The sequence below is a fragment of the Apiospora hydei genome, assembly GCF_038363865.1.
Source record: "Apiospora hydei strain CBS 114990 chromosome Unknown utg000007l_segment0_segment0, whole genome shotgun sequence".
Taxonomy (NCBI): Eukaryota; Fungi; Ascomycota; class Sordariomycetes; order Amphisphaeriales; family Apiosporaceae; genus Apiospora; species Apiospora hydei.
Genome location: NW_027117366.1, coordinates 4,037,101 through 4,063,204, shown reverse-complemented (window position 1 = coordinate 4,063,204; position 26,104 = coordinate 4,037,101). Strand labels below are relative to the sequence as shown.

The following is a 26,104-nucleotide window of genomic DNA, read 5'->3' as shown; positions in this document are numbered from 1 at the left end:
TCCAGCAAACGAAAATGAAATTAGCGATAAAGAACTCTTCCTGAAACACTCATGTCCCTCACAACAATGGCAACGCTCCTCCCCGAGGCCGAAAACTGTGCGGTTGATGTCCCGGGGGATGTTCCCTGGTCTCTTTTCTCTCCTTTCCCCCAAGGCCATGAAGTTACCACCCCTTCCTGTCCGGGCAAGCACATCTTGATATAGATACATATAAATAACAGACGTCTTGAAACTCCTGGTAACACTCCAAACCCCATATCCAGACACCGAAAACCACCAAATCCATCAAGATGGGCGGCGGACCGGACGAAAGATACCCCAACATCCCGGGCACCCTCCCCTGCATAGAGGACCTCTACAAACGAGCCTCCAACGGCCTGGCCAACCTCCAGCTGTCCAGCAGCGCCCGAATCAACAAGCCCACCATGGACGTGGTCGTCGAGACCCTCAAGAAGAGCCTGCCGCCCGACGTCCGCCACCAGGTCTACTGCGCCCCCGCCTACGGGCCCGACCTCTGGAGCAACGACCCGGTCAAGTACGACGCCGCCCGCGACCACCTGGCCGGCCTCGCCAACGGCAAGATCGACGGCGGCAACGACTTCCGCATCTTCCTCCGCCGCGTCGCCAGCGCCGTCCACGTCGTCTGGCCCCTCTGGGTCGAGGACGAGTTCGGCGCCCACTGGGTCGTGCTGTACTGGAACACCACCATCTCGTTCCGCCCGCAGGGCATGTTCGCCTACATCCAGGAGCTCCGCCTCTTCGACCCGGCCCTCGACTACGGCTACCACACCAGCGGCCACCGGGACAACTACCAGCGCCGCGAGCGCATCACCAACGCCTTCATCACCTTCCTCAACCTCTTCAAGCGCCAGTGGGTCCTGATTGCCGAAAACACGCAAATCGGCGGGCTCCGCTGGAACCACGACCGCAAGGGCAAGATGAGCGAGAACCGCCTGATGCACGGGTTCCACGCCACCTTCAACATGGAGGAGGGCGATCACGCCACCGGCGAGCGCTGCTACAGCCTCATCAAGCAGCTCCTCGCCGGCATCGTCGAGCAGGAGACGGCCCTGCCCGCCGACCGCTACGAGCCGCACCGTGAGCACCTCGGCAAGCTGACCTACGTCGACCCCTACCTCGCGCGCATGGAGATGGCCGGCATCTGCGCCTGGCAGAGCATGGAGGCCAAGGACTTCAAGGCCCGCATCGGCGTCGAGGACCTGCCCGACGCCTGCAAGACCCAGTTCGCCGCCCTGACCCACGAGAACAAGAGGTGCTACGTCAAGCCCGAGGCGCTCAAGAAGCCGGACAAGGTGTACGACGTCGTCACGCAGAGGAAGCTGCACCGCGCCAAGGAGGAGCGCCTGTTCGCGGCCCAGGAGGAGCTGGACCGGCAGGGGCGGCCCCAAGGGTCCGGGAGGCATGAACACGACACACAGGCGGAATTGCAGGTCTCTCAATCCGTTGGCGACGTTGCCTGTAATGACGTGGATGTCAGTCTTCCAGGCGGATCTGCCAACTGTCACCGACGTCAGGAGAAAGAGGCCGCCGCCGGAGGAGCAAGCGGCTGCGAAGAGAATAAAACTAGGAGATTATCTAGGGTGGCCGCGTCCCAGCCGGTAGTTAGGTATGTTGTTCTTTTCGCGGTGACTGGGACACCACTGCTGGGAATAACCACTAACGCAGAGGTGGATATCCCAGAAAGGTCACGCGAACAATCCTGGGGTTTTGCATATGATCGCTGACGAGAGAAGAGAAAGGGCAAGGCTAGAAGACTACGCGTCCGGTGCAACCAACTGGAAACAGCCAGCGGATCGAATAGAGGTCAATGACGGCGGTCGAGCCGACGAGGGGGCACATATGGGCGACGTGGGAGAGAACATGCCATAAACAAGAATCTGAAATGCCAAGCTGATGGACAGGTACGAGGATGGGAATGCTTGGGGTTGATAAGAGCCGAGTTTGTCGTGTTTTCCTAGGTTACATATACGCAACCAACAGGCGTCTTCATTAGTGATGCTACATGTTAGCCAAAGTGTTGACACACATGCAATGCTTGAGAGCGCGTTTGGGTGTGTACGGTATGTCACGTCACAGTCACGAGAGTATCACAATCCGAATCAGCGGCCAAGAAGCGTAGGGTATCAAAAGCATCAATAGCATGTGCATTCCCCCTTTCCTCGAGGAACCCAATGTAAGTTAGCCACAATAGCCGCAAAACTAAATACGGGAAATGGTATCATCTGCTCCTTTGCCCATTCATTGCTCTCGCTGATTGGCTGATTGGCTGCCACTCCCCAACGCGCAGGGAAACGAGTGTTGAGAAACACCCAAACGAAAATGAAAAGCATTCGCGATATACCCTGTGTAACCAGTACAAAAACCCGGCAAAAAGTATGGACAAGAATGCACCGGTCCAATGTTCCCCGGTGCCAAAGGTAAGTTGCCAGCCGGCAAGGCCTTCACCGCCCTAACTGCTGACCTCCCGAGAGCAAACCGGAGAGAACACGAGCAAGTGACTGTCGACAATATGATCATCGCCGGGGAACAAGCCGCTTATTATTCCGGGTATGGACATCTTCTTGCCAAGGCTCTGACGTTATTAACGAGCATCTCAACAATGTCTTGATACTTGCTCTCCCCCTGGCTCTCCAAGAAGCGGCCGTGGTCCAAGAGGATACCAGCATCCAGCTCCACCTCCAGCTCGTGTTCCTTCTCAGGGCCGCGGCCGGCTAGTTGTCTCTTCACCTGAGTCAAATCAACCTGGAAGAAGCCATGTTTGTAACTGAGTCGGTCCTTCTCTCGGTCGGGCTGTTTCTCGCGATGCGGCATTTGGTTCGACATAATTTCCTCCGGGGGTCCATCCCACTCCCATTCCAGGTTAATGCTGATGCGGCAATCAACCGGGCACTGGGGCAAGTACAGATTGAGATCTCCCACGCGTGCTTTGACGATCTTGGCCAAGACTTCCCCCGTTTTTTGGTCCGTTGTGATTCGTGCCTTCAATGCGTGTTTCGGCGACATCATGGCTTGCACAGCGTGAGGGAGACGGCCTATCATGGATGAATGAAGCTCGTAAAACTTGTCTATCTCTCGCCGGTGTTTGTAGTGGATCTGCACATGGGGATTCCGGCGACCGCCGTTGTTGTGGGGGTTGGTGGCAACTACTTGACCGTTAAGCCACTCGTTCATGCTTCGGTGCTGAAGCTGTACACACAAGAGTTAGCTGATGTGACAAGGGGATGGGCAGGCAGTCAGGGCAAGCCATAGAATCAAACACTTACCTCCGACATGCTACTACGGAACCCGATTCTAGCCTGTGGAGACAGAACGCACTCGCCGTGTAAAGGGTACTCTAGACGATCATCCGTGTCTCGGTCAATGATAGTGCCAAACTTGGCTTCGATCTCAAACTGGACGCCGTGTCTTTGAATCGATTCAAGATGTGGGTTTTTGATGACATTGATAAAGAGGAAATCGCCGACTGCCTTGACCAAGAAGTCTATAGGCTTGTTGACCAATGATATGCACTCCAAAGGGAATGGCTGTCCCTCAAAGGTGTATCCTTCCTCTGCAGCAAGAGGCGGTGGAGGCGCGTTGTGATCTTCCATCTTGACCGAGGTACCACCGCCGACTGACCGCGTTGCCTCGGGAGACGTAGGGCGAGAGACGTGCTCGGATTTGACGTTCGATTCGCTGCGATGGCCATTGCCGTTGACAAGACCACCGGCCGCCGGGGCTTGGCTGGTCACATGTGCTTTTGCTCGGAGAGTGTAATTGCGGCTGGCGTTGGGCGGCTGTGTGCGATAGTTCTGTGCCCATGCAGGTGCATTGTTGGCTGTGCAGCGAAGCTTTTTCCGACGGGGCAGCAGCGGTGAAGTGGAAGTCGAGGCCGAGGTTCGCGACGCGGCGGTGCCGTGGTTGCCGTTGATTCCTGGCGGCGGTGGGCGGCGGTTGGTGGCACCTTCCAATTCGTCTTGTCGGAGGTCGCGATCGTCGAGTTTCCGCTTGCCAGGCGTGGCTTCCCGAGGTTGCTGCATGTATTGAACACCTTCCATGACTGCTGTAGACGCAGACACTTGGCTGATATTATGATTAGGTTTTTGTTGTTGTTGTTGTGGTGTCAATTGAGGTTGAGGATGTGAAAATTCTGGAGGTGCACCGGGGAATGCGCCACCCTTAGATGAAGGTCTGGGCTCGCCTGCGCTACTCGGCAGACTAGGCACACGGGTCTTGGGCGAAACACTGATGCTTCTTTCGCGTTCGCTTCGTGATGTCTGGGATTGGGATCGTCGGTGCGACTCGCTAATGGTATCGTAGGGTGCAGTGTGGCTGCTGTTGCTTACTGCTCGTTGGATGGTGGAGGGTTGAGGTGGTGGAGGAGAAGCGTGATAAGGCGATTGTTGTTGTTGTTGCGGGTGCAAAGGATATGCAGCCAACGGGGCGCCTGATGGGGTTCTTTGCTGGTAGGGACTTGGCGGCTGTGCGAAATTTGTATTGCTCTGGTTAATCGTACTGACCGATTGTCTTGGTGTGCCAGACAAAGGCGCCGCCAAAGGTGTTGGTGGTTGTGAGGTTTGTCTTTGATGTGGATGCGATTGTTGTTGTTGAAAGTGACCTTGTTGGTCAAAGTGTGGAGGACCATGACTTGTTGCTACTGGACTTCCCATGGAGCCACCCGGGGGACCATAAGCCGATGGGGTCCCGAACGGAGGTTGGTGCGGCCCATGAGCAGAAGTCGGTGTTGAGGCTGACGCCGATTGCAGCGATTGCGATCTCTGGTGTTGTTGATGCTGTTGCAGTTGCAGTTGCTGCTGTTGTTGTTGTTGTTGTAGTTGCTGCAGCTGCAGCTGCTGCTGTTGCTGTTGCTGTTGCATGTACATATGATTGCCTCCTCCCGGTGTTCCCACGGGCGGCGTTTGTGGCATGACCTGCTGGCCTGGCACAGGATAAGAAACCGAACCATGCGGCGTTGGCATGCCCACCGGTGCTGCTCCTCCCTGAGATGCATAGCTGTCCCTTGGGTCGCGTGGGTAACCGCCATACTGAAGCCGCTGTTGCGGACTAGGCGGCGGCTGGCCCTGGGCTTGTGGTGGGAAAGGATACCCAGCGCTCGCAGCGCTGATGGACGAGGTCGGTGTATGCCTGTATGGGGATGGGTTCGATACGGACGCGCTGCCGGGTGACCGTGGGTCGTTCATAGCCCCGGGCGGATGGATCGGAGGGGGGCTGGCCTCCCAGGGTATCCATTGGGGGAGGCGCGTTATAGGATGTCGGCGATGCATACGGAGCTGAGGGTGGAAAGCCCGGATGGGCCGCCACCGCTGCGTACTCTCGAGGCGATGCGGCCGGGGCAGGGCCAGGCGATGCGTGCATGGGATGACCATAATCTCTGAAGCCATGGGATGGATGGGCGGGTTGTACTGGCGTGTGTGGTGTTGCGCTCATCGACGAAGAAGGGGTTTTGGCCAGGGACGCGGGAGGTGGAGGAGGCTGTCTCGACGCGCCTCCTGCGCCGCTGTCCTTGTTCAGCATGGAATTGAGGTCCATGTTGGCGGCGTCAAGTCCCGTTTGCTTTCTTTCGTTCGATTTCGATTCGTCGTCTCGTCTCGTCTCGTGTCGGGCAGTATCGATGCAAGCGCCTTGCTGCGACGAAATCGGCTGGCAGATGCGTCCCCTAGCGATTACTTCCTCGACGCAGTATTCAAACAGAGTGCCACGCACTCACGCTCTTTCTTTCTTTCTCTCTCTCTCTAGCACGAGCAACACTATCCCTCACAGATTCCACGTCATCGATACTGCATCAACGCGATTATCGCCGGTCCACAAATAAATTCATCAGATAAGATATCCTAATTAGAACAGTAAGACGGTTTTGGTGTTTTCCGCGCGGCGAGGCTCGTTGCGCAGATGATGGCGAGACTTTGGCAAACGGGGGAATCAGGATGGTGCCGCTGCTGCCTGCCTTGATTGTGACTACTAGTAAGTTGCGCTGGTGATCGTGAATGGTTGCTTGTCTGCACGTTCCAGCCTCTCGGGATAGCACGACGTTTCGGGTCGTGCGCGCTCTGCGGTTGGGAAAATCGCGTCGGGCGCAATGGGCAAACAGGGTCCTGGTGGGATTTGGAATGATGCGCAGCTAGCAATTGAAGCCGGCGAGGAGATGGAAAGCGATTACAGGCCCTGGGCGACGGAGGTGCAAAGAGGAAGGCAGCAGAGAGAAGGAAGTAGAAGAGAGAAAAATAAAAAAAAGGCTAAGGTGTGTCTTGGAATATTGGGTGGTGTAGTATATGCAAACGGAATCCCCAGGTTGGGCGGCGGCGTGCGACTTGCGGCTCGCTCGCTCTCGCGCTGCTCTTGCGCCGTCTTTTTTCTTGTCTAATCTTTTGGTCTTTTTCTTCGCCGCCCGAATGTCTGGCTGCTGCTGTTGGTGCTGCTGCTGCTGCTGGTCGGAGACTGGCTGGCTGGCTGGCTGTGCTGGCTTTTGCTGACTGCTTTGTTGCGAGCTTAGGGACGGTGCTAGTTATCTGATCGTAGTGTTCGCGAATCAATTCGAGGTTGGAGGCCGGCTGGCTGATTGGGCGGCAGAGTGCCAAAGTGCCAGGGTGGGTGCCGTTGAGAGTGTTTCAATTTCCTACCCACAATTAGGCAATCATCAGCCTCAAGTCTTTCCCCATCCGCATCGGGGGAGGGGGGACACGGCCGGGGTTGGTGGTTCAGATTGCGAAATCTTGGTGGATGTCCATGGATTGCGACTGACAAGGCTGACGGTTTTTTTTTGGTGTCCAGACTTCTTGCTGTGAGGTCACTGTCGCGCTCGCGCGTGGTTGAACAAAAAAAGATGCTGGGTCAAATTTAATTGACGACGGGGAGGAGACACAAGGGAAAAAGATGGGGAGGGACGGTCTGGGGTTCGTGTCCTCCTGTCTAGTTGATCTAACCTCTATCTCGGGCTCAACTGGTCCTCAGCTACAGTACAAACAAGATCACAGGTACAGGCCAGGCCATGCGAGCCCAATGGCTCTTATACTACCGCGCGCGCTACTACTGCTGGCTTACTGCTACTGCCACTGCTACTGCTACGGTGCTACCTGCTACCTGCTAGTATCCCGAACAAGACCGACCTGGCAATCTTGCGTAGATGTCATGGTCTATCCAGGCCATCCGATATAGTGGTGCAGGCCGGCCTGGCCAGAATCCCCATGACGAAGCTCCCGCAGCCCTAGATCAGTGCCATGACATAACAAACAGCTGTGCATCTGTCGATATGGTAGATTGCGGTTGCGATGTCGGCAGTTGATCTTCTTGCCTCCCATGGGAGAGATCAGTCCAACCATTGCGCCGCCTCAGAGCATTTATCTGGCTGTCGACGATGCTGTCCCTCCCTCTGCAGGCAGGAGGGAGAGACGGAGCTAGCGACCGGTTTCTGCGCGGCCCGACATTGCGTGAGCGAAGCTAAGGGACAGACAGACAGAAGACGAGTGCTTCCCCAGTTTCTGCCGTCGGCATTCTTATCACCAGGCTTTCCTTTTTTTTTTGCCTTTGGCCTGGGCATGGTTTTGTTTTAGAGGTTACACTAAACCAACCTGTCAACCCCTACTAACTCTGTCTGTCCTGTAGCCTGTTCCAGGTCCGCTAGTCACCATTTGTGGTACTGTCGCATCGAGACAGCGATAACACGATACCAGCAGGCAGCAGGCCAGCAAGGCAGGAATGATGAAAACTGTAAGACATGCATCATGTAGAACGCTGCAGCCGGTGACTGTAGGTTGAAATTGGGATTGACACTGGACGGCTTAGATGTATGCTGGTTATTCTGCACTCGATGCAGATCATTTGGACCAGGGCACAGGCGCGCTGGTTGCATCCCGTTGGTGGTGGATTGGGTATGTCGGTGCATCAGCAATACCTAGGGAGACATCCATCCTCCACATTCAAAGTAGTCAATGTGGTGGTGGCGTTTTGTCTTCATTTTGTGTGTACGATTTGCTGTGTCGGTGTAAGTGTGTAGAAGCCTGAAGCCATAGGCATGAAGAGTGCCCATGTTATGTAGTAGCCACAGCCTACCTAGGTACGATAATAGATAGCTTGTGTAGGAATGAAGCGGACAGGCTTGACATTAGTCGATTTGGCCAATCAAGGTGAGAAGGCAGATCAAGACCAAAAGGACGTGTCACCAGTTGGTTGCAGTGCGACAAGTGTAGTGCAATGGGTATCCGGGAGGATTACGGATGAGCATCCACAGAATGGACGGCGCATCAATTGATTTCCCCGGGGCTCAGCTGTGGTCCTGTGGAAGGTACATGTAAGGTGAGCTATGGAGGTGGCCCTAGTGGGAAACCACACCTTCTAACGCCACCCCCTCTGGTAGTGATTTTCTGGCCAGCTCCGAAAGGTACTTGCTGGTGCTCAGTCCGCCAGCGAGCGCGCAGTGAGGGAAGCTCGGGCCATCTGCAAGGCAGAGCTGTTCCTGACGTGTACCGCTGCTGGCTGCTGGCTGCTGGCTAGGCTGGGCAGGCTGGCCGGGTCGGGGCTCTCTCTCTCCAAGGCGCAATCCAATGTGTTCATTTGCCTCATCGTCCTTCAATGACCAGCAAGTGAAGTGACTTTTGCGCATCACCTCCACAACATCGGCGACGTCAGCCATCTATCTCCCCCATCCCACCACAATCATCATTCCTCTGGAAGGTAGTGGCACGTCAACCGTACTCTAGATCTTTTTTAATTTTCTCCCCCACCCCTCTACCCATTCGCATCAACATCACCCAACGCTTCTCGGATCCGCCAATCATCCTTCGTGCGGGTTTCGCGAGCCGTGATACAGGCTTCTCAACATGCCAGGCCTCGTGACTGCCACCGGAGTGCTGGGCTTCCTCGCCGACGAGGAGCCCGAGCTCAAGGTCTTCGCCCTCCAGACTCTGAACGATGACATCGACACCGTGTGGACCGAAGTTGCCGGTGCCCTCGGCCAAATGTACGTTTTGTTGATGCAGATGCAACCTTGCTTGCCTCGTTCGCCTCCGTCATTCGCTGACCATCCTTGCTGCATCTAGTGAGGCCCTGTACGAAGACGACTCCTTCCCCGAGCGCAAGCTTGCCGCTCTGGTCCTTTCCAAGGTCTACTATCACCTGCAAGCCTACGATGAGAGCATGTTCTTCGCCTTAGCCGCCGGCGATCTCTTCAAGTTGGACAACCCGGGCGAGTTCGAGGAGACCATCATCTCCAAGTGCGTCGACCACTACATCGCCGCCAAGAACGAGAACCACTCGGTCCTGTCCCAGAAGGATAGCGAGGACAAGTCTTTGCCTGCCTTGGCCACTGCATTCAGCGGAACCAATGATGGCAACAACGCCTCCGCCCTCATCTCGCCGACGACTCCCTTCTCCCAGTCCACTCTCCCCTCCAAGTCTCTCCTGTCCCGTGCCTCGACCGACAACACCATTCTCGAACCCTCGTTCGAGCCCCCCCAAGAAGCAGCACCGCTCTTCTTCTATCGCCCTGTCCCAGAACGAGCTCAACACAAGACGCGCGATTGATGCCGTCATCGAACGTCTCTACGAGAGCTGCCTGAAGGAGGGTCGATACAAGCAGGTTGTCGGTATCGCGGTTGAGGCCAAGCGCTTAGATGTAGTCAGCAAGGTGATTCAGCGCGCCGACTCGGATTACAAGAAGTCCAAGGGCAAGGCCGCCGATGAGGAGGCTCTCGGCCCAGCCGAAGAATTGATGGACTACTGCCTGACCATCTGCCTGGATATTGTGCAAGAGCGTGCTTTCCGGGATGACATCTTGCAATTGGTTCTGGAGATTCTTACTAGCGGCCGGGCCAAAGACCCCGACTACTTCTCCATCGCCAAGTGCATCGTCTACTTGAACAAGGACGAGCAAGCCGGTACCGTCATTCATCATCTGGTGAAGGAGGGCACTCCTCATTCTACCGCTATCGCGTATCAGTTCGCCTTCGATCTGTACGACAACGGCACACAAGAGTTCTTGGGCAAGGTCATTGCACCTTTGCCCACTGGTGAGTCTGCCTCCAAGACGGAGGGCGAGGCGACGGAGCGTGACTCCCTACTAGCCGATACCGACAACTCATCTGCCGAGCCGGACGAGAAAAAGACCGAGGTCTACAGGAATATCCGGTCCATCCTTGATGGCACCAAGACAATCAAGCTGAACGTCGAGTTCCTCTACCGGAACAACCACACTGATCTCAGCATCCTCAACAAGGTCCGTGACAGTCTCGAGGGCCGCAACTCCATTTTCCACACCGCAGTCACCTTCTGCAATGCTTTCATGAACCAGGGTACCACCAACGACAAGTTCTTCCGCGACAACCTGGAGTGGCTCGGCAAGGCTGTGAACTGGTCCAAGTTCACTGCCACGGCGGCCCTCGGTGTTATCCACCGCGGAAACCTGTCTCAGTCCAGAAAACTCCTCGAGCCTTACTTGCCCCGAGGTGCTGGTGGAATCAGTGGCGGGTCCCTCTATAGTCAAGGTGGTGCCCTGTACGCCTATGGTTTAATTCACGCTAACCACGGCGCCGATGCCCTGGACTACCTCAAGACGCAGTTCACCGCCGCCGAGGAGGAAGTCATTCAGCACGGTGGTGCTTTGGGTCTTGGTATTGCCGGCATGGCTACCGGTAACGAGGAAATCTTCGACAACCTCAAGACCGTACTGTTTGCCGATTCCGCTTTGAACGGAGAAGCCGTCGGTCTGTCGATGGGTTTGATCATGCTGGGCACAGGTAATGTCAAGGCTTTGGAGGACATGGTCACCTACGCTCACGAGACGACACACGAGAAGAGTGTGCGAGGTCTGGCTCTCGGTATGGCCCTCATCATGTATGGGCGCCAAGAACAGGCAGACGTTATGATTGAAGGTCTCCTCAACGACCCCGACCCAACCCTGCGATATGGTGGCATCATGACCGTGGCTATGGCTTATTGCGGTACAGGAAGCAACAAGGCCATCCGCAAGCTGCTGCACATTGCTGTCAGCGACGTCAACGATGATGTGCGACGTATTGCCGTCATGAGTCTGGGCTTCATTCTGTTCAGGAAGCCTGGCAGCGTTCCGCGTATGGTGGAGCTTCTGTCCGAGTCCTACAACCCTCACGTTCGATACGGTTCCGCCATGGCTCTGGGTATCTCGTGTGCGGGCACAGGTCTGGACGAGGCGATCGATCTTCTGGAGCCAATGATGAAGGATCCCACCGACTTTGTTCGCCAGGGTGCCCTTATCGCTCTCTCCATGATCATGATGCAGCAGAACGAGGTTATGAACCCCAAGGCGGCCACCATTCGCAAGACCCTCAAGAAGGTTGTGGGTGACAGGCACGAGGATGCCATGACCAAATTTGGTGCTGCCCTTGCTCTCGGAATCATCGACGCCGGTGGCCGCAACTGCACCATCGGCCTGCAGACGCAGACTGGCAATCTCAACATGGCGGGTATTGTAGGCATGGCCGTCTTCACGCAGTACTGGTACTGGTTCCCCTTCACCCACTTCTTGTCGCTGGCCTTCACGCCTACCTCCATCATTGCCCTCGATCACGACCTGGACATCATTGACTTGAAGTTCCACTGCTCCACCAAGCCCAGTCTGTTTGACTACCCGCCGGAGCAGGAGGTCAAGACTGAGGAGGGACCTGCTTTGATTGCCACTGCTATTCTCTCCACTACTGCCCAAGCCAAGCGCCGCGCCCAGAAGAAGGAACGTGCCCAGCGCCGTGAGAGCATGGATATCGACGACCCTAAAAAGCCCAGCCCCGAGAAGATGGACGTTGACGAGCCTAAGAAGCCCGAAGACGCCAAGAAGGACGAAGAGGCGGTCGGCGATAAGGAGACCTCTGCCCCTCCTGCCGATTCCAAGAAGAAGCCAGGCTATGAGGTGGACAACATGACTCGGGTCCTTCCCGCTCAGCTGAAGTACATCAGTCCCATCAAGGGTCGTTACTGGCCGGTTAAGCTTGTACGACCAGGCCCATTGGTAAGTCTTTCTACCTGCACATTCCACGCGTGTGCGGGTCCTCGTAAACTAACAATGCTACAGCCCACCGGAGGACCTATCCTTCTTCACGACACACAGCCAGACCAGGCCAAGAGTCTGATAGAGGAGAAGCTGAAGAAGGTTTCTACCGACAAGGCACCCGTGCCCAATGCTGGTGGTGCCGGTGGAAACCGTTCTGCCCGCACTGAGCTGGAGAACCGGTTACTCCAGTCTTTTGGTGTCAACCCGCCCGTTACGCCCGGTGGTGCTGGTGGAGCTGCCGCCGCCGCCGGAGTTCTGACGGCTGTGGATGAGGACCAGGAGGGTGATGAGGAGGCCCAACCACCTCGGGACTTTGAATACTTCACCGAAGGTGAAGACGAGGATGACGACTAAGAGATGCACGCTTTGTAGATTACCGGACATAGACGAAGGCTTGGCGAGCGTAGATGTGTATTAGTATGTAGACTATGAAAACGTCTGGCGAGCTGCGAGGAGACGACTCTTCGCTGATTTCACTGCATGCTCAAACCCGCCTTGGCGCCCTTTTCACGTTCGTGATAACAACTATTGGCTAAGTAGCTCGAATTCCTGACCAGCTTTGCCGGCTGGCTTACTTGTGACCTACAATCATACTTGCTGCATGCAGCTCGCTGGCCGGCAGACTGGTATTATTGGAAGAAAATGACGCCAGTTTTACAGACAGTTTGTACCTATGGATGGCAGTGATTGTTTTCTTCGGGCCCAGAGGGTTGCCTTCTATTCTAACATATAGCAATTGATTGTCGCCGTGTAGATTCATGTTTCTTGTCGTTACAGTCTTATCTGTCATCACCGTGGGGCGAAGACATGCGCAGTTTTGATCTTGCTTCCCCTTCCTATTCATTCCTTCTGGTCTGTTGCTTTCCGCTAAAGATTCAAAGTAATGATGTTTAGTTCTGTAAGCCAGTGCCACTTCCACTTCTTTTCCCCCTTTCTTCATGTCTCCCGCTCTCTCTCCCTCGCCTTCGCTTCTCATGTGGGCATGTTTCAAACGTACACATGCCTCGAGCGAACAAAACAAGATGGGTCGCTTGGCATTTCTCCTCTTGTTCTTCTTCTTCTTCTTCTGCTTCTTTCTTCTGCTTTCCGTTTCTCTCGGCCTTCTCGTGCCACTCGCTTCATCGCACTCTCAGACTCAGACATTGACGACGCCGGCCCAGGTCAGGAGGAAGGGGTTGGTGGAGTTGGTGGTGAACTCGTGGATGTCGCCGCGCTGGGAGACGGCGTAGAGGCGCATGGACTGGGTGGCGGCGATGGAGGCGAAGCCGTCGAGGGCCGACGCCGGGGCGCCGCTCAGCGTCGCGGCCTGCACCGACCAGCCGGTGCCCCGGTACACGGCCGACATGAGCTTGCCCTTGGGGCCCAGGAACGTGACCAGGTTGTTGTCCCACCCGTTGTTGCCGTACGTGATGGACGCGATGTCGGGGCTCGGGTTGAGCGAGAGGCCCGAGGTCACAGGGCTGCCTGTGGGATGTGTAAGTAACGAGTGTCATTGAAAGTCGAGGAGAAGACCTACCGAAGTTGCCGATGCCCCAGGCAAAGTTGGTCTCGGGCCCGTTGAGGAGCTCGACGAGGTTCGCGCCGCTGGCCGTGTACATGCGCAGCGCGTTGGGGTCGGTGCCGAAGGGGCTGGTGCCGCGGAAGTCGTTGAAGACGGACATGGCGAGGCCGGCGCCGGGCGCGGCCGACTCGAAGAGGGTGGGGCCCTGGGTCCAGTCGTCGGCGGTGAAGTTGCCGAGCTTGATGTCGGCGCCGTTGGCGTCCTGCCAGGCGACCAGGATGGAGTTGGAGCAGTTCTGGCAGACCTGCCAGACGGCCGAGATGCGCGAGTCGGGCGCGGTCCGGGCCTGGATCTTGGAGCCGAAGATGCCCGCCTGCCAGCCGTTGAAGGTCGGGTCCACGTTGTAGATCTCGGCGACGCGGCGGTCCCCGTTGAGGTAGTAGCAGCTCTGCTGGAAGGCGTTGGTGACGCAAGCCAGCGGCGTGCCGGGCAGCACGTTGAGCCCGACGGCCTTTGTCGTGTTCATGACGCTCGCCGTGATGTTGATGGACCGCCACTGCTGGCTCGTCGAGTCGCGCACCGACATCATCAGGGCGTTGCTCTTGTGCTGGTAGAAGACGGCCGAGTGGTCGACGCCCGACATGGGGTCCGTCCAGTTCATGGCGCTCAGCTTGGAATTATCCAGCATGCCCAGGACGCCCGTGCCGCCGCTGCCCTTGCCCGAGTCCCCGCTGCGGCCCAGCGTGATGCCGAGGATGACGGCGAGCAGGATGACGAGGAACAGCGCGAGGCCCGAGACGGCGAGGATGAATGTCTTCTTGCTCAGGCCGAATATCTGCCGGTCCACCGCGGGCATCGGCACGTCCCCCTCGAGTAGCCGGGCTCGTCTTTGTACAGGAACGTCGACTGCTGCGATCCCTGCTGTTGTTGTTGCTGCTGCTGCTGATTGGCGAGGTCTCCCCGCATGTACGCCGGGGCCGGCTCTGAGATGTTGGTGGCGCCTGTTCCGGCCCGTCGCAAACCTTGAGGCTGGTAACCACCCATGGCCGCGACGGCGGCACTCTTCTCGCTCATCGTTGACGGTCCCACGGCGGCATTGTTGTTGTCAATTTCCTCCGGCTCGACGCATATCTTCTCATCCCAGTACTCGTGCTGCGGTGGCCGCACGGGAGTGGTGGTGTCAACAGGTGACACTTCCATCGTTCGTGACGTGTTTGCTGTTGATGCCGCTGCTGCTGTAGATCGATGGTTGGGAAGGGCTGGCGTTGGTTAGTACCTTTGGTTGGCAAGGTGGGCAGTAGCAGCAAGCAGTGTAGAAAGAGAGTTGCACATGAGATTACGAATAGGAAGTTAAGTAAGGTAGAGGGGAAAGACGAAACGAAACCAAGAAACTCTAATAAAGACCCGAAAACAGGACACGACCAGCGTGGGCAGGTGACACGGCAAGAAACGAATGACGACCCAAAGGAGGACCAGGCAGGTTCGGGGGGGAGGAGAGAACGACTAGAAATATCGGATGAAAAAGAGAGGGAGGAGGGGGCGCGAAGCATAGCGGTGCTATTCTTCTGGGGGCCCTCTCGGCGGTATATAACTAAGCCCTGTGCCGTGCAACTCGGCGAGACTATCGGTTAGAACTACCAGTGGGGGTCGAATCACGACTGATCGGATCTCGGGTGACCTCCCATGATAGAGCCCAGGAGCCCAGGAGCCCAGGAATCTCTGCCATCCGAGAAGGTAAAAGAGGAGATCGTCGGGGTCAAGGCGAGCGGAGGGTTAGACATCCCAGATCCCATGCAGAACGCAGCCGGGCAGTGAGGGCGACAGAGGGCGACGAAGCGTGTCGTCGAGCTGCAATGCCCTCCCCCTGCGCATTCTGGGGCCAAGATCCCAGCGAAGGATCCGAGTAAGACCTGGTAACTGTCCAGCTTGGAGAGTGGAAGGGGTCACGGGCCCAGTCACCAGCAGCGCCTTTGGGCCTGGTTCCAAGGCTGGGCTGGTTACCTGAGGAGCAGCCGAAACCGCTGAAGCAGGAATCGAGCGCCAGTCGCGCTGTAACGGGAGTTTCTCTCCAGACGTTTCCAAGAGATGAACGCCGTTCCAGATGGCTGGGATCTGCCACGGATCTCTCCGGGCGCTGCAGCTGGAGGACAGGTGACAGATGCAAGCGATTTAGCGCATATGTCAGATATGACATTGGACGTTTCTTTTTGGGTTTATGCAAACCCGTCTTGCATCATCATCGTCATCATAAGGCTCGGTCGAGTTGGTTGGTTCCATACAGGCCTGTCTGTCTGGCCTGTCTGGCCCGTCGACCTGGACTGCCAGATTACAGGCGACGTTGGCAGACAGTTAGCATCTCCGCGACTAGTGGGCAAGAAGACAGCTCCAATAGGAAAATGAAAAAGAGGCTGGCCATTCGAGCCTTGCCGTGGATTCTGTGTTGTCACTGACTGTGTTCACCATATATTGCGGCGCAGGGGTCGGCAGCGGGCCCGACTGACTCGCGGGGTGCTGGCCCAAACGGCGACAACCTGCCTGGACCCCTGCTCGGCGCGGCTGCATTGGCTGCGCATGAGCTCCCCTGCATGGCACCCCGGGACACTTGCAACGCCAAGCATCCGCGACGCTGCCCCTTTTTCCCCATAATGCCCATAGAGACTAAACCTTATTGCCCTTGCAGACGGGCACTCAGGCGCTTTGCCAGCCCTTGATCCGCATCAGAAGCAAACTCAACTCGGCCGAATTTGTCGTCCTCTCTCCATCAGGCAGGCAATGATGAAGATCAATCGACAAAAAGACGAGAGGGGAAAATAAAGCCACTCTCAAAAGTGAGCTAGTTACGCCTTGGCTGAGCTTGACTGCGGACCAATGCAACTTCGACCCGGTTGGTCACGGTGGCTGTCGCAGAGCCGGTGCCACTGTCGTCCACTGCACCGCCCCGGCCACACATCGGATGGCCCGGCAAGCTCCGGGGGTTCTGGAATCTGAAGAATCCTCATTGAAACGGTCCGGTCTATGCCTTGCTCATTCTCTACTCGCCAGAGACCAAGCAAGCAAGCAAGGAAAACCGATCAGTAACAGGGGAAAAGGCATAGCGATGCTGGTGAACCACACGACTGGGAATATCCCACTATGCAGATCACAGAAAGCCCGGTTGAGCTGGTTCACATACACACAGCCTCTTGCAACAGGGATGTCAGTCTGGGCATAATCGACTTGGTCGGTCGTTGTGAGGGCGATCCACGAAGGCTGCAACGGCGAGGTACAAATCTGTCCTTCGGTCGGTGAATATCCCCTTGATGGCAACAACGCTGCCCCCACCATATCGTGTCGTCCTGTGCACGTTAATACATACCTAATTAGATAAATAGACTTATCGATCATTTGCGGAAAGTACCTAACGTATTATACGAAAGGCAGCGTTGTCGCCGTCAAGGGGATACGCTGCTTATCAGAACCCCGGCCGACAAGCAATGGCGGCCAATGTCGCATTGTCGGAGCTCCCCTACCTGTTACCCCAGCACCTGGGTGGTGCCGCAGGCGGGAACCTGCAAGCTGTGCAGTGTAGTGAACTGAGGATAACCACGAAGTACTCGAGTCACCGTGTATGTGTGTGTGTATGTGGTTTCAGAGCAGCGTCGAGAATTAAAAATGCAGTCCCTTGGTGGCGGGTACTAAGGCTTGTCTCACCCATGGTTCGTCGCGGTTTGGATTCAACGTCGCTTTTTGTACGTGCGTATTGGCGCCGCTAAAAGTGTCTGTCGTCTGACAGGTGGCTCATCCCCTTTGGCTGGCTGTCACGTTTGTTTCGCAGCAGGATCACGAGGCAATCCAAACAAACTCGGAGCAGTCTGCTACGCGCCAAATGGCGTTCGAAGCGTGTGTGTTCTAGCCCCGGGAGGGTTCCTCATTCAAAGAAGCCAAAGATGGCGCTCGCACCAACAAGCGTCAGGGTGTCGGCCAGCCAGCTGCGCTTCGATGGGTCCTCGACAGGTTCCTCGTAGCCCATCTGGCGCCAGTCTTCCCCGAAAGCCTCTTCTGGCCCTACGAGCAGGGGTTTCTCCAGCCCCAGCTCGGTGGCAAATGCCGCACCCAGCTCTTTCATCGCCGACTCTGTCACCATGGACTCTCCGTGGCTATGCTTGTCGGTCGTGGACAACTCAACTGCGACACTGGTGGTGTCTTGGCCGCGGGGGCCGATGTCATCCAGGCGGGCCCAGGGATTCGTATCGGACGAGCCCATGACGGGAACATCGAGGTTGATGTCTATTCGACAGCTGATAGCATCAGAGGCTGCATCTTCTTTTGGCTGTTGCTCTCCCACTCCCTGCTGCTCGGGCTCCTGCGGGAAGACCTCTATATCGGCGATTTGCCTTGCCTCCCGAAAGTGCATGCTGTCAACCCACAACCCGAGACCTGGTCGATGCGTGACGTTTCCCAGACCTCGGTTACCATACAGTCGGCGGAGAAAGGCGATGGCCGCATTTGCCAGAGCCTTCTCCGCATCTTCTCCCCGGATCTTGGACAGCGTGGGAGACTTGGCGTCCAGGATGGGCCACAACGCCAACATGCCCGGGCCTCTATACACAGCCCGCTTGTGAGTCGAGAAGAGGACGTCCGGCTTGAGGGTGGCCTCGGAGTCAGCAAGGCCTCTCGCGCCCGATGCGCTCAGTTGGGGAACTTGGAGCGCCTGCTGGAGACCCGACTTGACCTTGTCCTCGTCTCTGGCTCGCGGGACTTTATAGGACGGCGCAGGCTCGAACGCCAACAGAAGTGCCGGGCTGTTGCTTGGTGGCGCGGACAATGAGTCTGCGGGCGTGGATGGCGGGTGCCGATTGTCTGTGACATGATGACGCAATGCGCGGTGCAGAGCGTTGACGCGCATGGGCGTCAGGAACCCGGGCTCGCTCGGCGCGATACATATCTGCAGAGGACGCATTTGGCCCAAGGGATTCCGCGATTGAAACTCGGGAAACAGGTCTTGGTGTTGCAGTTGTTGAAACTTGGTTGGGGGAAACCAGGCCATGGTGTTTCTTGACGTCAAAGTCCGTGCACCAAGAACGGTGGCAAGCCAAGCAGCAAACATCAGATCCTGGGCCGCCTTCCCGCATAACCAACCGCCAACTTGGCATCCGATTAGATGGGATGAAGAACCAAAATGATGCACCTTTCCAGAGTACAGCAGCCCGCCACACCAGCTTTTGGATAAGGAGTCTATGCACCAATCCTTAAAGTGACCTATCAGGCAGCCTGTGGTATAAGGGAGTGTATTTGAGGTTGCCCAAGTATTTCGGTCTTGTTCGCTCTTTGCTGTGCCTTTCTTATGTAGTTCAGCTTATCGGAGTGAGGCAGAGCAGGCCATGGCCGATGTGACATAAAAACATGATTACACGGTAGGCATGCCAGTCAGTCCACTGAAAGGCAGTAGTTCATGAGCATAAACGAACGCAAGGGCCTCTTCGAAGTTCATCGTTATCATCGTTCTGCATGTATGCACCGTACTGTAGCCTACTCCCTGAACCAGCAGACTCGGTTTGCAACACTCGGCAATGGAACTCAAAAACAGCATGTTAGCCAAGCAAATCGACTTGGGCCATCGAAGGTGTGTGGAAAGCCGGTATTAAAAATCTCGGAAAAGGTCTCCGTTGGGTATCTCGTGAATATCCTTGACATTGCCCGACTGTACGAGCACCATGAGGTTCTTGGTAACCCCGAGGCGGCCATTGTTGCACATCCAGCCAGTCGAAGAAACTACACCGGATACCTCATGGCCACAATTGCTGCATCCAGCAGCGGGAAGCGAGTTTGCCTTGCGTACATTGCCCCATGCTATGGAGGCTGGCTTCACCGAAATAGTAATTCGAAACATGATATGTATACACAATATTAAGACTCGGCTGCAAGCTTGGCTGCCCTTGACGTGGTTGTATGAGTTCCGCTGTCTTCCGATAGGCCTATAAAAAACAGTGTCAAGATCCCTGGTGCCCAAGTTCAGCAATTTCCCAAGTGAACTTCTCGTACAGTTCTCTTTACTACTTGCACAGAATTACATCCACGTACCCGCATAGACCGAAACTAGGATTCCTGTAGGAGACTACGGTAAACATGGTCACGGGTCAAGGTGAAGACGACGATGCTGGCTGGGGATACCAGGATCATCCCCACTACACTTAGGACACCGAGGATGGTACCCAAAGGGACTGGGTTCCTTTAGATGACTGATGGCATTCTCTTTCAACTAAGATTCCGATTCAGCTCAGCCATCCGGTACGGGAAGTGAAGTTCTCACATACAGCGATCCCGGACCCGATGCCGGAGGACTCGGGAAGTAAGTCGACACCCTGACTACAAGCGTTCCGTGTAGTCGCCCCTGTTCCGGGTGACGCCAATATTATTTGCAGGTCGATAGCGGAGTTCGCAATAGGCTGGTCGAATAGCCACCCTTTACAGTGATGGTCGAATGGAACAACGCTGGCCAGTTCATCAGTGGTGGTGTGCTTGTGTGCCAAGGCGGACCACTGGCTTCGCCCATCTGTATTTGCACAGCTGCGATGGCCGCCGTCAAACCACACAATATCCCTTCTGCATCTCGTAAGCGTATTGGTGTAGGCAAACGAACTCCTTGCGGGAATTCCGGAGTATCTCGACTCCCTTGAATCCTCCTGCACCTCGAATCTAATCACGTAATAGCAAGTCCCTTAGGCTCGGGAGTATGAAGCAGTGCCCCTTGAGCAAGATAAATAAAGTAGTAAAGTATATAATAATGAGGTAGCTAATAAGGAACGAGTAGTTATTTTTAATTTAAGGGGGTTAATTTAAATATAACGTGGTTTACTACTACGCGACGTATATTACTTAGCGACGTATTTAAATTTAATTTTAATATAACGTGGTTTACCACTACGCGACGCATATCACTTGGCGACGCACTTTTTCTACTTTTTAATTTTTTTATATAAATTAATTTAATTATAACGTTTAAAATTAATTAAAACTACTCGCTATCCGATTCCTCGTTTAATTTTATATCTTTTTTATATGTTCGCGCATTGTGACCTGTTTCGCCGTAAACACTACAGCGCCTTTCACCGGTCGCCCTCCGCTTCGACGAACCCCTATTTTTACTTTTATCGGGCGCTGAACGCTTCCCTTTTGCCTTCTTGTCCTATAGCTGCTGAAATTCCTTAATAGTAAGGGCTTCTCTAAGTTAGACTCGCGATTTTTTAGCTCTCCGGCGCTTAGAAAATATTAAATTAGCCTCCTCTAATATATGTATCTTATCGCGCATAAAGGTTATTTTATGGGCTATTTTAATTATACCCTTCGCTATTTAGTCTACCGTATTTAAAATCGGCGTTAGAGAGCTTTTTTAATAAATAAACACTTTTCTTTTAATATAAATAGAATACTTAATTATTTATTAAAGGTTAAATAGCGTTTAAAGGTTATAAGTATTAACCGTTTTTAAATAAAATAAGTTAAGTGTAAACGTTCGGAGATATATATTTAGTTTATTAATCACCTCGTCGGGATTATAAGGGACTAAATTAAAAACGCTAAATCCGGATTTAATATTATTTTCCGTAAAAACAGCGAAATGCGCGGCTTTAAAGGCGATAAAAAAACTCGAGCTTCGTAATATAATTTATCGAGGCTTTAATAAATAACTCGATTTTCTTTAAATAAATACGTTTTAAAGCCGAATAAAATACTATATCGAGTAGCTAAAGCAGGTGAAATAAATAGGGAGGTATACCGAGTATAATAATATTATTATCCTGGTAATATGTTTCGAATTCGGCCGAAATATAGCTCTCGTGGCTGTCGATAATTATAAAGCGGTGGGAACTTTTCGTCTACGCTTTAGTGTGTTTATCGAAATGTTTAATCTAGTCTAAACCTGTCTCGTTGTTGGTCTAGCTATTAGAAGTCGGCTTAATCACTTAGTCGCCCGGTAAATCGGTTTCGCGGAACCAGTTCGCGAGGTAATATTAGCTTTAAATAATTAAGAACGGCGGAATATACCAGCCTTACGAATTAATATATTTAATCGCCGTTGTTTATTCCCGATTATTAAGCTAAACCGATTTCGCTTTTTACGCCGCTCGGCGCGTATTACGATAAGTGTTAACTCGATTATATTTATTATAAAGCCGGTTTCGTTAAAATTTTAAATATCTTCATTAACGATCCCGTATTTCGCTTTTATATTCGCGACTAGCGTAAACTAGCCGGAAATAATTTTAAAATCTTTATAAAAAACTTTTTAATAATCGTACCGACGATTTATTTTAGTCTTTAAGTTCGGATTACGGTTAATAAAGCGCCTAACCTAGTGTTTACCGACGCGGTCGCCGCCGCGCGACGCGGTAAAGAGATTAGCCATATTTTTACATTAACGAGATCGGGAGGTATCCCTCGGATATTTAAATTAATTATATACTTACGAAGTACCTCCTTTTTAATTAAATTTAATTTACGTCGTTTCGGTTAGATTTCGCGTTTTAAAATTCGGCTATAAATTCGATAACGTAAAATTAATTCGGGTATATTATAAATTTTAACTGTTACTTTTTAGCTTATTTAATTCAGTCCGTTTTATATCGCTTAAATTATTAAAACTATCCGATCTTTTAAGATTAATTAAGCATTATAATTATAAAGGTATTACGTATTAAAGTTTAATTATATTAAAATTAAATTTAAATGCGTCGTTAAGTGATATGCGTCGCGTAGTAGTAAACCACGTTAAATTTTAACGCGTAATACTTTTATAATTATAATGGTTAGTTAATTTTAAAAAGATCGAATAGTCTTAGTAATTTAAGCGATACAAAACGAACCGAATTAAATAAGTTAAAAAGTAATAATAAAAACTTATAATATACCCGAATTAATTTTACGTTATCGAATTTACGGCCGAATTTTAAAACGCGAAATCCGACCGAAACGACGTAAACTAAATTTAATTAAAAAGGAGGTATTTCGTAAATATATAATTAATCTAAATATTTAAAGGATGCCTCCCGATTTCGCTAATGTAAAAAATATAGCTAATCTCCTTAGCGCGTCGCGCGGCGGCGACCGCGTCGGTAAGCACTAGGTTAAACGTTTTATTAACCGTAACCCGGACTTAAAAATTAAAATAAATCGTCGGTACGATTATTAAAAAGCTTTTTACGAAGATTTTAAAATTATTTCCGGCTAGTTTACGCTAATCGTAAATATAAAGGCGAAATACGGGATCGTTAATAAAAACATTTAAAATTTCGACGAGACCGGCTTTATAATAAATATAATCGGGTTAATACTTATCGTAATACGCGCCGAGCGGCGTAAAAAGCGAAATCGGTCCAGCCTAGTAATCGGGAATAAGCAACGGTTATTAAATGCATTAATTCGCAAAGCTAGTATATTTCGCCGTTTTTAATTATTTAAAATTAATATTACCTCGCGAACTAGTCTCGCGAAACTAATTTACCGGGCGATTAAATAATTAAGCCGACTTTTAATAGTTAAATTAATAACGAAATACACTTAAATTAAATTAAGCACTTCGATAAATATATTAAAGCGTAAACGAAAGGTTTTCACCGCCTTTTAATTATTAATAATTACGAGAGTTATATTTCGGCCGAATTCGAAATATATTATTAAAATAATAATATTATTATACTCGGTATGCTTCCTTATTTATTTCACTTACTTTAACTATTCGATATAGCACTTTATTTGGCTTTAAAACGTACTTATTTAAAAAAAATCGAGCTATTTATTAAAGCCTCGATAAATTACATTACAAAGCTCGAGTTCTTTATCGCCTTTAAAGCCGCGTATTTCGCTATTTTTTAAAAAAATAACATTAAATTTAAATTTAACGTTTTTAATTTAATCCTTTATAATCTCGACGAAATAATTAATAAATTAAATATACGTCTCTAGACGCTTATACTTAACCTATTTTATTTAGGAACGGCTAATACTTACGACCCTTAAACGCCGTTTAACCTTTAATAGATAATTAAACACTTTATTTATATTAAAAAAGGTATTTACTTATTAAAAAAGCTCTCCGACGCCGATTTTAAATACGATAAATTAAATAACGAAGGGTATAATTAAAATAACCTATAAAATAACCTTTATACGCGATAAGATATATATATTAAAAGAGGTTAATTTAACACTTTTTAAGCGCCAGAGAGCTAAAAATCGCGAGTCTAGCTTAGAAAAGCCCTTACTATTAAGGAATCTCAGCAGCTACAGGACGAAAAGGTAAAAGGGAAGCATTCAGCGCCCGATAAAGGTAAAAATAGGGGTTCGTCGAAGCGGAGGGCGACCGGTGGAAAGCGTTATAGTATTTACGGCAAAACAGGTCATAATGCGCGAATATATAAAAAAATATAAAATTAAGCGAGGAATCAAATAGCGAGTAGTTTTAATTAATTTTAAACGTTATAATTAAATTAATTTATATAAAAAGATCGAAAGGTAAAAAAAGTGCGTCGTTAAGTAATATATATCGCGTAATAATAAACTACGTTATATACTTATTAAATTAAAATTTAATTAACGTTAAAACCTTAGGATATATTAAAAGTTTTAAGATAGTTAATTTTAACCGAGAAATACTTATATTTCGTATTTTTAAAAAATAAAAAATAAAAAAAACTCTATAAATATAAGAGATATAAAAATAAGCTAACTTTATTAAAATAGCTCTTTTAAAATAAAATATTTTATATATATAAAGTTTATTTTTATCTATTTTATTTATTTAAATATTTAATAAAAAAATATTTTTATCACTAAAATCCGAATCTAATCGATTTCGACCGAGATTTAAGTGGGGGCTCGTTTTCTACTTAAAAGAGGTGTCCTAGGACTTTTAGCGTATCCCAGGGTTTTAACGCCTACTAAATTCTAATTTAGTAAGCACGTATACTGGCCTGTGTTTACTAGTAGCTGTAAAAGTAGTTACACGCCCGGGGGCCTTGAAACTATGACGAAAAGACAATTCTAGGTTGGGTATATTAGCAATCACCAAAAGTATGGGCCAAAGCTCAACAGTCAGCGCCCCAGCCCAGGTGCCTATTGACCTCGTTCATGGCGCCAATGCCAGCCTGGACAAACCCCACGGCTGAGTCCACGGTAGCGTTGCCCGACTCGAAGCTCGGCTGCGGCTCGTGGGCCCGCCGCAGGTCCGCCTGGTCGAGGACAGTCTGCCGCTTCTCCATGACGGCTCTGAGCACGGCGCGCGCCCACAGGTTGTACCACTGCTCCTCGCTGATGCTGACGTACTCGCGGCCGCTGCTGTTGCTGCTCCCGAGGGATGATGCTCCTGCCTCTGCTCCCGATCCCGCTGCCATGCGCGAAAAGGGCCACTCGGCGACGGCCACCTCGAAGCGCTTGGTCCGCAGCCATAAATATGGCCAGGAGAAGAGGAAGAGGAGGGTAAGATAAAACACCCACTGAATCCACGAGGTGAGTCGCCAACGGTTGGTGTGCGCGTCGTTGTAGACCTCGACCAGCCCGTCGCGGGTCTGCATGTAGATGCTCAGTTGGCCGCGGTAGTTGGTGTCACGCACCAGCTTGATGAGCTTCTGCTGGACCGAGGCGAAGTCGAAACCCGTCATCTCGCGCCGCAGGCTGAAGCACTTGAGGCCGCCGTGGTTGGCGCAGAAGCGGTGGCACCACTCCTCCAGCGTCGGTTTCTGCGCGCCGCCCACCTCGATGTGCTGCACGGCGCCCGGGGCGCACTTCTTCAGGATCGTGCCGCGGCGCGCCCTCTCGCCATTGTCGACGGTGCGCAGCTGCGACCAGGACTTGCGGTATTGGGCGTTGGAGTACAGGTAGGGCGTCATCTCGATGGCGACGTCGAAGTCGGTGATTGTCTTGGTTTCGCTCTTGTTGTTGCTCCTCTTCTCCGTCTGGCGATGGGTCCCCACAATCTTGATGTACGGCCGAGGAGGGGCAGCAGCCCAGTGCCGAAGGTGCTGTTCCAGAACCTTGGGGGACTCGAGGCGCTGGTCTACGTAGTAGGCAGCACCCGAGTTGCAATCCTTCTGAAAAGGCTGGCATAATGACGATGGTTCTTGGCTTGTTGAATCGGAGGCGGGAAGCAGCGGCTCATTCAAGTCTCCGGAAGACACGGCATCGCTGTAGAGGGGAGGGAGGTCATCGATGCCGTCTATGTCGAGTTCAGGTGCATCTTGATGGTCGTAGTCGTTTCCCAACGACTGGCCAGGGTTGGTGTGAAGGGAAACGGCATCAGAGGCAGCGCCGGCAGTATCCGAGGGCTTGCCCATTCTGGAACCGAACAATCAAAGCTAGGTGGCGGGGAAGTATCACGAGCGCGATGGTTGAAAAGAATGTTTGGGCATGGAAGAGAATTGATTCAATTGTTTGGGACAAAAGGGAGATCGGTCGACTTGGTGACGAGCTGATGTGGGGGTTCTGTTCCATCTGAACGCAGCCTTACCGAACACTCGGCCTAGAGCTCTAGGCAGCAGCAGTGACCAAGTGGAGATTAGCTGAGTAAAACCGAACTGCATGTCCTTTAAATTTTT

General features: G+C 52.2%; 6 protein-coding genes across 6 annotated transcripts; 2 read left to right on the top strand and 4 right to left on the bottom strand.

The window, feature by feature from the left end:
• Nucleotides 1-290: 290 nt before the first annotated feature.
• Nucleotides 291-1,745, top strand: PG997_010400 (uncharacterized protein; the record flags this gene model as incomplete). Its single annotated transcript, XM_066814715.1, has 1 exon — nucleotides 291-1,745. The coding sequence occupies one exon, from the start codon at nucleotides 291-293 to the stop codon at nucleotides 1,743-1,745; it is 1,455 nt and encodes a 484-aa protein (XP_066666677.1).
• An 814-nt stretch (nucleotides 1,746-2,559) lies between these two features.
• On the bottom strand, nucleotides 2,560-5,550 carry PG997_010399 (mRNA-capping enzyme subunit beta; the record flags this gene model as incomplete). The annotated part of the gene is made up of 3 exons (XM_066814714.1): nucleotides 2,560-3,207; nucleotides 3,285-5,054; nucleotides 5,107-5,550. The coding sequence occupies 3 exons, from the start codon at nucleotides 5,548-5,550 to the stop codon at nucleotides 2,560-2,562; spliced, it is 2,862 nt and encodes a 953-aa protein (XP_066666676.1).
• Nucleotides 5,551-8,834: 3,284 nt separating this feature from the next.
• PG997_010398 (Proteasome/cyclosome) lies at nucleotides 8,835-12,388 on the top strand (the record flags this gene model as incomplete). Its single annotated transcript, XM_066814713.1, has 4 exons — nucleotides 8,835-8,974; nucleotides 9,054-9,407; nucleotides 9,463-11,992; nucleotides 12,056-12,388. 4 exons carry the CDS (start codon nucleotides 8,835-8,837, stop codon nucleotides 12,386-12,388), a joined length of 3,357 nt encoding a protein of 1,118 aa, XP_066666675.1.
• A 781-nt stretch (nucleotides 12,389-13,169) lies between these two features.
• PG997_010397 (uncharacterized protein) lies at nucleotides 13,170-14,735 on the bottom strand (the record flags this gene model as incomplete). Its single annotated transcript, XM_066814712.1, has 3 exons — nucleotides 13,170-13,461; nucleotides 13,547-14,453; nucleotides 14,558-14,735. 3 exons carry the CDS (start codon nucleotides 14,733-14,735, stop codon nucleotides 13,170-13,172), a joined length of 1,377 nt encoding a protein of 458 aa, XP_066666674.1.
• Nucleotides 14,736-17,442: 2,707 nt separating this feature from the next.
• On the bottom strand, nucleotides 17,443-18,561 carry PG997_010396 (uncharacterized protein; the record flags this gene model as incomplete). The annotated part of the gene is made up of 1 exon (XM_066814711.1): nucleotides 17,443-18,561. One exon carries the CDS (start codon nucleotides 18,559-18,561, stop codon nucleotides 17,443-17,445), a length of 1,119 nt encoding a protein of 372 aa, XP_066666673.1.
• A 6,037-nt stretch (nucleotides 18,562-24,598) lies between these two features.
• Nucleotides 24,599-25,843, bottom strand: PG997_010395 (uncharacterized protein; the record flags this gene model as incomplete). Its single annotated transcript, XM_066814710.1, has 1 exon — nucleotides 24,599-25,843. The coding sequence occupies one exon, from the start codon at nucleotides 25,841-25,843 to the stop codon at nucleotides 24,599-24,601; it is 1,245 nt and encodes a 414-aa protein (XP_066666672.1).
• Nucleotides 25,844-26,104: the final 261 nt, after the last annotated feature.